At 38.6% G+C, this 14,818-nt stretch overlaps 2 protein-coding genes across 2 annotated transcripts in view; both read left to right on the forward strand.

The window, feature by feature from the left end:
- The window catches only part of LOC145436829 (uncharacterized), a 35,024-nt gene extending 22,308 nt beyond the window's left edge, over positions 1–12,716 (forward strand). Inside the window, exons 8-16 of the mRNA XM_080314046.1 lie at positions 414–572; positions 3,699–3,787; positions 4,655–4,819; positions 5,720–5,796; positions 5,857–5,957; positions 6,903–7,079; positions 7,386–7,567; positions 9,921–10,079; positions 12,612–12,716. Coding sequence (XP_080170172.1) covers positions 414–572; positions 3,699–3,787; positions 4,655–4,819; positions 5,720–5,796; positions 5,857–5,957; positions 6,903–7,079; positions 7,386–7,567; positions 9,921–9,971 — 1,001 coding nt within the window. The 3' untranslated portion in view covers positions 9,972–10,079; positions 12,612–12,716. The remainder of the gene's footprint in view (positions 1–413; positions 573–3,698; positions 3,788–4,654; positions 4,820–5,719; positions 5,797–5,856; positions 5,958–6,902; positions 7,080–7,385; positions 7,568–9,920; positions 10,080–12,611) is intronic.
- Positions 1–14,818, forward strand: part of LOC145437845 (adhesion G-protein coupled receptor G7-like) — a 449,423-nt gene that overhangs the window by 85,771 nt on the left and 348,834 nt on the right. The gene's annotated exons all lie outside the window — the stretch shown is intronic.

Raw genomic sequence — 14,818 nt, forward strand, 5'->3', positions numbered from 1 at the left:
TGCAGTATCGACCGTACAGAATAATGATTGTCCCTTCCTTGATTATCAACTTTTGAACTCAGGTGATCATAGTCCTGACGATAAGAAACCTTTGAGTCAAGTGCAAATGAGCTCATTTAGTGTAGGATATTACTTTACGCCGCACTCTGAGCCAGTTCACTTCAGTTCAATTGTCAAACACTAATATCGAAGCCGCCACTAACAAACAATAAACACAGAATGGAACAACATCGGTGTGTATAAAGACAGCATGTGCAACATGTTGTATGTTAAAGCTGTGATCAATTGCTTATTCGCAAGTGATGTGTGGCTAAACTGTTCTTTGTGACTTTGATTGAATGCTAAATATGCTAATCGTGTAATTTAAATCTTTGATTACCGAATTAACGCAGCATTTGAACAATCCATTGCAGTTACATGTCCATCAGTTGTGATCCAGTGTAGCAGTTTGGATTTCCTATATGAACTTTGCGAAAGTGCAATGGACCAAGTCACAAACATCACATTCCCTCCAGCTTGGGCTGGATATTCAGTGACATCAGAAACAACTTGTGGTGAAAGCACGACGAACGGTGAGATACGCGATTGTGAATTGTGGTCGAAACACTGAGGGGTGTTGATACCAGCGGGTCTGTGACAGCAAACCAACGGCCAGCCACCGCTAGTGAATGGTTCTCGTGGGATCGCCATGTGTTAATTAGTGCAATCTTACAAAAGTCTGCAATATTTTACTTCACGTGTGTCGTGCCACTGCACCTGTGCTTCATAGAAGAACAAGATAACGAGATTGTCATTGTATATGGTCTATCAGTCAGGGCTGTAGATTCCGTCAATTTTAGTATCGACTCAGGCTAGGCTCCGACTCCTACTCCAAACATTTTTAATATGCCGACACAGAATCCGGAATCTTTAAACGTACCGACTCCCACTCCGGCTCCGACTACAATAGTATTACCAATTTCCTTAGAAAATTATATGCCCCAGTGACGGTTGAATGACTATCATATAACCATTATACATATAAAAATATATGATTAACTGTGCCATGCAAAATAGTTTCATTGTGGCACTGCTCGAATTATTCACTATGCAATTAATATGAAAAATGCCTTTCTAAATATCCCTCCTTTTTCATATTTTATAAGTTTTTATAACATCGACTTTGCAATATTCTAACATCTATGAATCATTCAAACATGACATATATCGAAACCTGTATAATTAAACGAAGTTAAAAAATCGAAGTCTAGCTCTTGTATATGAGTCGGAAACTAACTAGGAGATTTAACTTACTAATTGTATTCTTACACATTATACTGATTACAAGAACACACACTCTTACTACTAATATACATTGGTCTTTAAAATATGGGAAGTAGTCAAATAGCAGAACCTATCTCTAGTCTACATGCACTTAGTCAAGTATTCGAGCAATATGACTTGCAGTCTTTTTTAATCATTTGTTCGACTCAGGCAGCTAAGCTACACAACAAATATGTTTAATTTTATCAAGTGGCAAGCATCGTTTGGTTATATTTCCATCAATGTTACAAAACCTGACGATGCATTTTCTCTGTCACAGGATCATGGAATAATTCCAAAAATTGCATCAATTTGTGATTGCATCGCGAATTTGCATATTGCGATTTTCTTCCTTTATGCAACTGAATTGTAATTTCCGAATAATGCCCAATTTTATGTATATTTGTAGAGACCAACCTTTTCGGCCAAAGCAACACATGAGATTTATCAACTATTGCGCGGGCAACTAGAATGTTGATAACTTTTTTAATATTCGTCCAATAGGAACGAATAAAATTAGGTATAATTGAAAACAAGACTTATGTACTACGCTTTAAAATTGATAACAATTACGTCATGCAAATGTGCTGTACGAGGCCATGTCAGGGTCGCGCAAAGCGCGACATTTTTTTAAAAGCTACTAATTATTGCTATCAATAAATATGTTACTTACATATATTGGGGATCGCATCTGTAAACCACTGGACTCATTTGGCAAGGACAGGATTATTCGGCGTTCATACATAGCAATATCCACGATTTCGGTACCTCTATCATTGTGTGCAGATGTTTCGTCGACGACGATCTCGCTGAGAGCGGGCGAGCGAAGACGAATGTTGGACGACACGTTATCTCCTGATTGCGACTATAGTTAGATTCAATTCGGTGAATAACGAGTATTTATGATTTTCAAGTGGACTCCAATACTGAATGCAAGAAATCTAGTGACAATAAATCACGCGAATGACGGGACGTGCCTGCAGCAGAACTTGCTGCTTTAGTCATCATCAAATTCCGCAGCCAGGCTAATCAAACTTTGGTTGACCTTGAAATTTTACCTGGTGTTCTAAATAATTTCGAGAATTACCTCGCAGGCCACACCGGTGTTGGGATCAAGTCACTACCTTTGAGTCACAAGTCATTTCGAGTCATTGCACATTTTGACTCGAGTCACGTCAAGTCAATCGAGAAATATATATATTTTGCTTTTCAATTACTTTAATACTATTTTACACGACAACGTAAGCTGTAAGCTTCGATCACTTCGTTCGTGGTTAATTCAATTGCGAGAGACCAATCGAGGCACAATAAAACGCACGATCATTGAATGATTGGTTGCTCTCAAGGGTTATACCAGCGTTTCGCGCAAAATCCGAAAATATGCAAGATACAGTGATTTATATCGACACCGATTACTTAACGACTTGAAATTGACTCGTGACTATGAGAAAAATCCACATTTCTGATACACCGCGCCAAGTCAAGTCAAGTCATTTTTGCAAAGTGACTCGAGTCAGGTCAAGTCTTACAAAAAAGTTGAGTCAAGTCAATATAGCACTGGTCCACACAAAACCTTCCCGCGGGCGACGGATTGTACAACAAATTTGGCTCAATTTCAACAACTAGAAGCGAAGTAATTGCCGTAGAAAAATTTCTAATTCCACGATTTTATAATAAATATAATTAAAGAGTTAGTCACCGTGAATACTAGTTTATTCAAATCCAAGTTTTTCTTCCGCAATAACTTCGCTTCGAGTTGTTGGAGTTGAGCCAAATTTATTGTACGTTGTCTCTACTGTCAGCCTAACAATTTTATGAAGTCGGCAGAAAAATTTTAAAATTTGTGTTTTTGTTTTTTATTTAATAAATTCAAAACTTTCTACTGCACTAATCTCGCTTCTGCGGGTTGGAATTGAGCCAAAGTTGGTGTGCAGCGTTTTATTAACCAACCTAACAATTTTATCAAGTAGCCAGTGAAATCTCAAGGAAAAGTTTTTTCTTTGAACAGCCCAAATGTACATTCAACTCTATATTTGGTGTTTGGTGGAACGTGAATAACCAATTAATCTCTAGCCTATTTCATACAGCTAGCAAAATGTGATGACTTTGAATCGTCATATATACTTCGAAAATTCAATTGGACTCGAATTCTGACTTGACTCGTGACGAGACTTGACTTGACCCGAATCAAAATGTGCATTAACTCAAGAAGACTTGTGACTAGAAGGTAGTGACTTGATCGCAACACTGTCATAGAACGAGAGGAACATATACTACTACCATTGTGCACATCTCTTAACTCGCATGAATAACACGGATAAACATTTTTACGCCATGTATATAATTTGGTATATTGAAATATATCAGTGGCAAATTCATACGATATTTCATTTCAGTCAACACACCTCTTGGCTCGAGGTTTTGTGAACTTGACGGCACGTGGTCAACAGTAACATGGCTTATGTCCTGTGGAACTGGACTTTCGGTAAGAACAGTGCTACTGTCAATATTTGTAAGAATTCAGGAGTAAAGCAGTGGTGATAAATAAATATTAGAACTTGGTGTAATACAGAAAGTGGATTAGTTGATAAAGTAGTTTCTGAATATTTCGATAACCGCGTTCAATATAAATTTAGACTCGATAAGATGCGAGACAACGCAAGTCATGAGCCACAACATCCATGGCCATAGTCTGGAATTCGGGAAACGACGTATTTGTTCTACTTACTTATGCAGCCACGGTATCTTCAAAGTAAAATTGTGGTGCTCATCAGTAATTTGACTTCTGCTGGTTTTAATTCCCGTTCGACTACATCGGTTTCACGTCTGGAATAACCCATTTTCCAATTATTATATTTTACAAGTAGAAAGCAGTTTGTGTAGTTAGGTTTTTGGTCACTTCTAACACAATCATATAAACCACTGAAAGACATAATACGTTTTACCACTTCTCTTATTGATATATGATGGTGCTTGCTGCAATTAAAAAGCTTGGTAATCTTTACAACCTGCAAACATGTGAACGTCTGAAAGTCCTGATTCTACTAAAATCTTTCGAAAATATTGGATTTTTCCATTGATGCAAACGTCCATGTAGTTACTTGTGGTTCCTTTTCACTAAAATCAGTAACTATATAGTCACTACTTAAATAAATATCTATATAATAATCTGCCCTGTTCACGCGGTAGGAACAAAGGACCACAGTTATTTCGTGACTCCAAAATCATAGATAAAATGGATCGACAGACATTCACATCACTGCCTAACGAATAATGTAGGTGTAAATAATCGAAATATAATTATTTTTCATAACATCGAACATTTATATATATTGGATGAATTGATATGCAGGACGTTGCGGGTCAAACAATTGAAACCGAAGAGCAACGGCAACAGGTGTCTGCCAGTCTACAGATACTGACTGCTGATCCCGAAAAAGTCAAAAGTGATGATGTGGTTCTGACGTCAGTGGCCATTAATAGCGTCATCAGTTCAGCTGATATTATTACAGAAACTGTGAGTTTATCTATTTCAACTTATGCTGAAGCGTATATAGCGGAACACTAATAACAGCAGCATGTTTTCTTTAGTAGCTGTCACATCATGATGGGATTATGCAATATTTTCTCGACGTAAAATAGCATACCTTTATAATTCTATGTTGATATTTCTAAACTGATGAATTGAATTACATGTGCTACTGTTGGAATTTCTAAGTTTATTACTATAAAGATGTGAAAGGCGTTTGCTAATTGCAATGTCTGGATTACAGAGAAACAAATCAATACGATCCCCTCTTTATGAGGCAATGGATCTTATTCGGAGTGACCTTGTTAGCATTGGCATGCCCCGAACAAAGAAAGTATATGAGTGATAATTGGAGTTAGGCATATGTCTATTAGAGCACTCGAATTCGAATTGAGTATCTATATTGATGATTTGAGTATCTCACTGAGACATAATGTTTCGGTGAATACCAAAGTTATACAGTCTTTACTATTCTACGATCGACAAATGCCCAGACGTTATTTCTACTGTGTGATCCGCGATACGATGTAACATTTCATTCAGTACGCGCAGCAGAATGCTTGCCATAGTCACGGCAATAATATTTCTGTAGGTTAGTGATCGACCTGCAGTTTTGTCATAAATCGCCATATCTCCCTGTCAGCAAGTTGTAAATAAATTATATAGATAAACGTAAGGGGCACTACTTATTGCTTGGTCGTACGGAGAATGCGTAATTGGATATTCCGGGTCACCCCACGGCGACATGATGAGTGCTATTCCAGTATTAGTTTGGACTTAAAGCTTCACACTCGCATTTGAATCGAATATATCACGTAGTAGATTATGTCGAGTATTATTAATATTAGAAATCTTATCATTTACATCATCACGATTAAACCATTTCAGACGGCAACCTCTGTAATCTCGACTATAAGCAATCTGATGGAATCACCAGAATTGGGCAAAAGCGGCCAGTCGGCAGAGTAAGATATCTTGCGAGTAGAATTATGTAAGCTATCCCTATAACGTAATAAATTTTAAAGGTTGCTTGCTCAGCTAGATCGCGTTGCATATCTTGTGGCGTTGAATGATAGCGGAGTATATAAAGCTGTGAGTAACAATGTATCCATGCTAATAACGTCAGGTGAGTTACATAAATAGCTGAATGTCAAACTGTAATTTGCAGCTTCAAAGCCCGCATCTAATGTTAGATTGGGTATTACGGTCATTGTACATCATAAATCTTTGAAATACTTTTCGAAACTGCACTATACGCTTTCATGGACGTGACTTTTTTGACTTAGAAACCGTATTTTGATTCCATCTGGATTGCTTCGAAAAAGTTTGGAGATGACTCAAGGATACTCCTGAAAATTGTTAATCCAATTACAGTATTGGTCATGCGTAAAAGCAGACAAATCAATGTAATTATTGTATTGTTCCGTGATGAATGAATTGCAGTTACGCTATACTGCAGTAATTGTCACTGATCGCATACGAACAAGAGCAATCATTCAAGTTAGTTGTGTTGCAATGTATTTCGATACGGACCGATTCAACAAATTCTGTAGACGTTACTACTTTGTAACCCGGCCCGTATAGGCATATCGGACTGGTATATTAACGAAAAGGAATGTTCCGAACCTCAATAGGCCACTTTTCGACACTTAACAGAAGTTTTCTCCGCTACCACAAGCATATTAATTCCGGTCATTATAGAAAATTACAGAATAATTCAGCACTCTTAGTAAATATGATGCGAATTAAGTGAAAAATTGAGAATTTATCAAACAGCCATGTTATAAAATCAAAAGCCACAGGTTCGCGACGTATGCCAAGACGTCGGCGTTTCCTTTAACTTCTGCGACCCCAAAAACAGCACCACTTTTTATTTACCTGCAACCTTTTACCGGTACTTTATAGTAAGAGTTATTAACGTAAATATTACTATTATTGTTGTTGGGAAAATTCGCACACAACGGTCTTTGCTATGCCATAAATTCCATTTGCAATATGACAAAAAGTCCAAGGCAACTGTATTAAATTGAGGTATGAATAATACCTATTCCTACATGAAATGTTTCCATAGGTAAAGGACTGGAAGGAGGAATCGGCATGGCAGTTCTCGTAAGACCCAACTCAAATAAAATTGGATTCAGAAGTGACCAATTATTACTCACGGATTCACCAGAAGAAGCTGGCAGCGTTATCAATGGAGAGCGGATAGAGGCATCTATTTATGTACCGGAAGTCGCATCACCAAATAGTAAAATGTTGCTTTAAAAATAAATACATAATGCGGTATATCTATTGCATATATTAGCATAAAAAGACATAGATATCGTAACCTTTGGTGTAGCAGATGCATATTTTCTAAACACTACGAATTGGTGATATGTGCAATTCGGACTTGGTGTATCTTTATTTCGCGTATTTCGTGTCGAAGATAGCATGAATATGTGAATTAACGAAAATTAAACCAAATCCAAACCTCGCTAAAGCACAGGAGAATTAGCGAAGACCAGCTATTTTAGTTTTTATGGACGATATGACAACGTTTCCTTGCTTTCAGAATCAAAAGTGACCTTCAATGTCATCAGAAACACGAATCTATTTCGAAAAAGCAACAGCGCGCAATCGCTACCGACTTCAGACGGCAGGAGAAAGCACAACGTGCCAACTGTGGTAATTTCAGCCACCGTCGAAAACCGAATCATATCAAATCTCCCAGCTGATCAACTTCTGACCTACTCGGTATGTTTTCGATAGTTTAATGCTGTAAAGCCGTGTTTCCTAATCTTTTTAATAGCTTAGACCTCTGTAATTATTTGATGTGGTTGCGTAGACCCGCTGTTGAGAATATTTTGAATTGCAACTGCAAAGCTGCAGATGACCTAAAACTGTCACCAATTTCAATTGTAACCGGTTCTATGCCAAAATAGAGACATATGTTATTCATCGCAAAGTAGTTTTGTAGTAGTTTAAGTATGATTTGGGATGCACCCCTGTTCGGTGTATCTTCTGGGGTTCATTGACTCCTGTCCAGGTAACCACGTTGTGAATACTCGTGGATACAGTATAGTATCCTATCTCCGTACGACATAAAACCCTAAACCACGATGCTTATGCATGAACAGAAAAAAAACGCCACTAATTGAACTGAACACATAATTCAACTATCCAACTACGTAATTCAAGTGCCTCTGGAATGGACACGGGACAATGTATCCATTCTATAATTATGTGCTGTATAGAGAGCGCACTCGAAATCAGTTAGTTAGATCAGAAATCTGGTAAATTTATTCCGACTAAAATGACTTCTCAAACCAAGCTATGATAAGTTATCAATGACAATCCCGTTTTTGATGCCCGAAACAGTGTGATGACTATATAACCGCCAATTTAAATTCCCCGATTAGTGGCTAATCGTTATCTGTCCAACCGGAACGGGTAGATTGCTGAAGTTTAAACTGCGATCACGGATTGATCCATATCCGTGAAACCCGGCCAATAGGTGTTAATTGCCATGCGACATCTTCTTCTTCATCAAAAGCCATTTTATATAAATCCACGGACGGATTGCACACCGAGTCTGCTTCCGTGACTGTATGAATGAACGATCCTCAGCATTACAATATCAGACTATCTCGCGGCGCCCCTCACCCCAACCCCCAAGCGTTGATCATAGCCAGGTCGGGATATTTTTTGGCATGTGCCAAAAATAATAAGTCTTGCTTATTTTTGGCATTTTTCAGATTTTATTTTTGGCAGTTTTTGCATCTCCATGAATTCATATTTATAGACTTTAGTTCGGTCTTTCTTATGAAACGAAAGTCACAAAACATGCAGTATCCACACTGTGCCATCAAACAGCAAGACCTAAATCCTAATTGAAAACGATGTTGCAGACCAAATTTACGCGATACAAAACTGAGTGCTTCTGCACTATATATTCTCAATAGTCGATTCACTATGCGTGCAAAATCCCGCCATTCACACATTTCGCAATGCTTATGATAACAATTCAAAAGGGTTTCTGACATGTTTGAATCTCAGCATTAGCTACCAAACCAATTGTTAGAAATCATGAGGGACTGTAATAACCAATATTTATAATATTAAAAACTATTCACCCGGCAATGAAAAACTAGGAAAGGAGTCAATGTACTTATGTGTGTATGGTACGTATAGATATGGATGCCCGTTGCGCCATGTCTATTCATTGATGAAACTATGCCCCTATTGGAAAACGTGACACAATCTACGAGTTATTGAACAATGGACATGCAGACAGTATTCAATTGCATGTTAAAGGGTAATGGAATTTGGTATAATCCCGATTGAGCTAAATGCATCCTTGCTCGCGCCTGGTGGCCACATGATGTAACAAAATGTACGAGCAATGACAACAGGAAAATACGTAGTAATCGCGCTAAATTTTAAAAGTAGGGCCGCTATCACATATTCCGAAATACGTTGATTCCTACTTTGGCGTGCAGATATCATCTACATTCTTATCGCTTCATATCATCTACCCCAGGGGCGGGCAACATACGGCCTAAACTAAACTCATAATAAAAATTCAGGAATCCGGCCAGCCTCATGTTCATGTTCCCCTATCCGGCTTGCCGGATGGAGAAGTTGCCCGCCCCTGATCCACCCCTTATTCGCAAGATATCATATTTTTCCTAATCGCTGGATTGATCAATCCACAGATTGGTCGCATATCCAGATTTAACCACTGGACTTTTTAGCCTTCTCATTCACCTTTTATGGGTCCCTTGGATGGTAGTCTGCGGACCTCCATAGGATCTACGAACCCTAATTCAGGAATTAGGCTTTACTTTACACATTTGTTTTGTCGCTTCATACAACTCCTTCCGATTCTTGTTGACATATTAATCAAATTATTTCATTTCTGGCAGTTTTAGCATTTGGTTCCCGAAATGCAAAAAAAAATAACACGGCCTGCTCATAGTTGAGCACCGTTGGTGTACTGTACACTTTGGATCTGACTGATAATTTTATCATCAATCCGTAGAACAACATGTATATGTCTAATGACATACGTGGTGCAATTTCTAATCCTCTTCTATATTTACACCAGCTGTCAACACAGTACGACAATACGACGCAAGATCCGGCTTGCGTGTTTTAGAAGGAATCATCAAGAACTTGGAGCGATAAAGGATGTACAGTAACAGGAAGCAGTTCAGACTCGTTGACCTGCTCGTGTGATCATTAAACAAACTTCACTGCATTATTGGTGAGAGGTGGCAAAAGCTTGCTGAATAACTACAACAGCATGGATAAAAATGAAGCTAATGAGCCCAATGTATATTCAGTAGGCCCATCTATATGACCATATATATCTCTTTGAAATAGCCACCATATAAAATATCCATAGACTTTAGATTGCTTGTGTAGCCTACGGCCGCATTATGGTGCATATTAGTAATGAACTAACTTGACGTCAAATATCCATGTCAATATGTGCATTTCCGGTGAACCCCGGACCAATATACTTTTTCATATCGGCATACTATGAGGTCATGTTATGAATGGTTACTGTGATTCGTTAAGATCGTTTTTTCGGATTTACGAATGAATTATTATTACTAATTTCACATATTACGATCACATATTTATCCTTTCTCCACCCACGTGAAAAAATTCACCGGTCGAGTGGATCGTAGGAGTGTATTCGCAAATTTAGATCAAGTTATAAATGATGATGCATATATTTGAGTGGGTCGATTAACGCACCAGAAACAATTTGTCTCGCGAGGGGCGCACGATTCCAAGATGGTATTTTGATATGGGGCGGATCTTTTTCCTCTGCTATTCGCATACGTACAGTGGGGCTCGGATTGCAACTTGCGCTACTACACCAAGTCGAAAAAGGAGGCCGCAATGAATCGTGAATGCCGCGGAGAATATTTCAAGATTAATTACGATCTCTTAAAAATTCGGGGTTCTATTATTAATTTCAATTTTCATGTGGGTGACCGCATGCGGCCGTACGCCCGTAGGTTGGCCACCCCTAGTCTATACACTATAACAAAACCAGTAGAATATCTTCAAATGATTTCGTGGCTCATTGGAAATGTCTCGCGGATCTAGTAGCGGGTCCGGCGCCCCCTATTTCATGGACTGTGGTAGAAAACAATGGGCAAGTGGTCGAAGTAGTCCGGTTTCGGGCTGTGACTTCGCTAATAAACCACTCGATTAATCAAATGTGTAATTGAATGTGCTATTTTTGGGACCAAATCCAGGTTGTTATAACAAAATTCGGGTAAGGCCTACGGGCTCATACGCTCATAGCATTTGGTTCGAGATAGATGTACTGCACACATCCTGAATTCTCCTCTGCGATTGGCGGTACGGAGTTTAATTGTATTGGGTTTTGTTTTGTTGCTTTTTGTGACTACTAAATCAACTGAGAATATGGTGGAGATTTGCTCACATGAAATTTAGTACTGCACCAAGCTCTTTACTATTAACATGAATCAGTAATGACACTAAGCAGTAACATCTTTTATGATACGATTGAGAAATATTCTGACGATTTAACTTTGTAGCTCTCAAATACAAGTATATTTAGGTAATCATTTTGGCCGAAAAGCTTCAAAACATCTTTAATGTACAAAGGGCACCATTGTCCACAGTTGTACAGTAGCCTATACAGTGCCTTTTCGATTCGACACGCAGTGCGCTGCAGGATGCTAGTTAAAAAAAACTGTGGAAAATTCTCCGAGCTACTATCAGTATAAGTATCAGTTTAATAATATTTTTATCATTACAGAATGCAACAAAACTGCGATAAAATGAAAAGACAGGATGGCGTCGAAACGCTAGCGTGACGGGAGTGTTTTAACGGGCAATTGGCCATCTAAAAGTCCGCCTCAATCATTTTACATGAATTAAATTAGACCACTGCATTCATGGAAACTTAGTAGATTTGACAGATTTTGTCGAATGTTAGTTTGCGATGAGAACTCACGGATATATAGAACTATTGCTCCACTCTAAATAATGATATATCCCTACTACACCATCTACTGCGATGGCATTTTTCTTCAGCGCCCCCTTATAACGCACCCTGATCCCAGCGCCCCCATTTCCTCCTGAGCGTTTCCGCCCTTTCCAAATCCAAATCGCCCTCTGGAGGGCGCTGGAGACAATGTTTAGAGCCGCTGATGTACAATGCAGGAACCACTGTCCTAATCAAACATATAAGTAGTGTTTTGTACTCAGGTGTGTACCTTGACACTTCAACTCTGAGTGAGTAAGGCAAAAAAACTGCTAACTACTGAGTAGAAGAAACCTGTTTCACAAGCAGTGACTATAACGTGGATCCTAATTCGGGTCTTGCGGAGCAACGCACCGCAGAAGTTGGGTTTATCATCCTATGGGTCAAAAGAGCAACGTTTTGGTGTGGGCTGGCGAAGTGCAGTTACGGCCCTGGATATATAACGTCATTTGTTACACTTACATGTTAGTGTGATTGACAAAAGAACAACTAAATAAATTAGTCACTAACTACCTTGAAAACTCACGCGTAAGTGCAGTTTCTCAACCTATCTTTAGAACAGGCCCGCGGGCTACTTATCCGGTCCTCTCGGGCTACCTGGGTCCCGCGGGCACCGCGTTGGTGACCCCTGATTTAAAACCATTGATTCTTTCAACAGAAAATGAATAAATAATATATTTCGTGTCACGAGACGATTTCATTGACTTATGCCTGGCGTGATAGTTCTCTACGATAGATGGGTTGAATCTGGGTTATTTGTTACAGAGACCGCATAAGGATATTTCTCAGTCGTCAGGACTACATATCGTCACAATCGTGGGGTGCTCGATATCAATGTTTGCATTATTGCTTCTGATGTTGTTCTTTTTGTGCGTGCCGTAAGTACCCGATTGCTGCTATGTTTTATCAATTCGCCATTAGGTAAGGAAACTCGCGCAAACTGTAACGATTTTGCGATCGTTAGGCATGTCGGAAATTTGCAAAGTTTTGAATATTAGCCACGCTAGCCTCTCCCTCTTTACAGTTTATAGAATTTTATATTAACCTTATATTAACCTATGCGTTTTGTTTCAATCGTGCAATTTATTTAAAGGAGTTTTGATCAAGTTTACATATAATAGATCTTATGCACATCTAAATGAACCAAAATTCTAGAATCATTTTGTTTAAATCTTCGCACGGCGGTGCTTATTATACACCGGGGCTTGAAAGGCTCCAAGAAACGATCCATTCAGCATACGTCTGCGAAGAAATTAAACCGAGGTTCTGGTTCTCAACATGCCAAGTCATTCCGAGTTGAACGCATTAAATGCATTTCATTTCAAATAAAATTACATGCAGTTTTCTCGAACCATTTCCGAATTTATTTGATGCATGAAATGTCTTTATCGAATGTATAGGTGAATAGTTCATTCGATTCGGCTGCAAACGCCTATAGATCACATTGTGTTAAGTAGACGAAACACTTACAACCATCACATTAAGTTTTGTTAGTGTGTTAATCACGGACGGATAAGCTCGTGGGCTACATTTGTTTCCTAATTTCATGGCCTACTTATTTGCTAATCATTCCATGTTAATAATTCTATATACATTAGGAGTAAGGTTGAGGTTTACTTTAATTTGCTGGAACCCTAACAAAATCATATAACCTCGAGGTTTTACTCGATACCAAAGATGGAAAGCCAATTTACTAACATTTAATGTCTATCAGCATCGTTTTGCTGAGCGATAAAGTTTATATTATTATTCAGAAATACTCGTACTGGGAGAAAGTTTCAAGGCGCATTTTTGTTACTCAATCTGTCACTCGCTCTTCTCTTGCACAACACCACGTTGCTCGTCAGCGAAATGCCATTCATAATATTTGCTGATGACTATCACGTCATTTCATATTCATGTCGGACGATAGCAGTCATTTTGCATTTTTGTCTGCTTGCCTCTTGCGCGTGGATGAATTGCGAGGCAGTGATGCTATTTTTAGCCGTGGTTAAGGTAAGTGATATTGCTGGGTGTTATATCCAGTACGATATGGTATTGTAATTGTAATTTCTTTATCAGAATTATTATTATTGCGATATACTAATTACTAGCCACGTAGTCTTTCAATACGCGAATTAACCAGGTAAAGTGGTGACATATTAACGATACTGGACCCAAGTATGGCACTGTGTACCTTGATCCCAAAGCTACATAATTATATTTTGTTTCGATGTAAATATAAACGACACGCGATCTTTTAGTACAATAACTAAATCTGCAGCAAATTAATGGTTGTTCCATGATCCGTTGAGTCGCTTATCCAAGTTCGTGATATTTTTCAATCAAATATCAAATTTCACAGACACCCAGCAGTAGACAACCTTGTTCTGCAACACATGTTTGCCAAAAATCGCCTCCATCAACGAAATCAGAAGTGGCGGCATCTCCTATATAATTAAAATCCCATAAAGAATTACGAAATGCCTACAACAAGAAGAATTAAATATTTTTTATCACCGTCTACATCCAGCCAATGTACACGCGAACAAGTCTAAAAGATGCGCAAGTGATTCTGGCGTCAGTATCTTGGGGATGGATTATGCCAGCCATATTCGTTGGCATCGTTGCTCTCGTCGATAACAACGTTTACGAATATCCCTACGAACATGGTTTTATTGTTACGTGAGTGTTACATGCGTAAAGGAATGTTGAACGCATATTTATTAAATATTTTCTGACATACAGATGTTGGATTGATCCTGAATATATCTTGTACCTTGCCGTTATTCCTACTGTCGTAATGATCACTATCAATATGATTGTCTACGGCATCTTAACGTACCAATTATGCCTGAAGCGAAGCGCTGTTTCGGTGAGTGGACCACTATATATCCTACCTACCTACGACTTCCATATCATATCGCTGCTCCGCCTTAGTTAAAATAAAATCATGGAATAATCTTACCTTAGATCGGTTTGGTGTAGAATGT

This window comes from Botryllus schlosseri, chromosome 4, assembly GCF_051294905.1.
Source record: "Botryllus schlosseri isolate E-star chromosome 4, Bs_hap1, whole genome shotgun sequence".
Classification (NCBI taxonomy): Eukaryota; Metazoa; Chordata; class Ascidiacea; order Stolidobranchia; family Styelidae; genus Botryllus; species Botryllus schlosseri.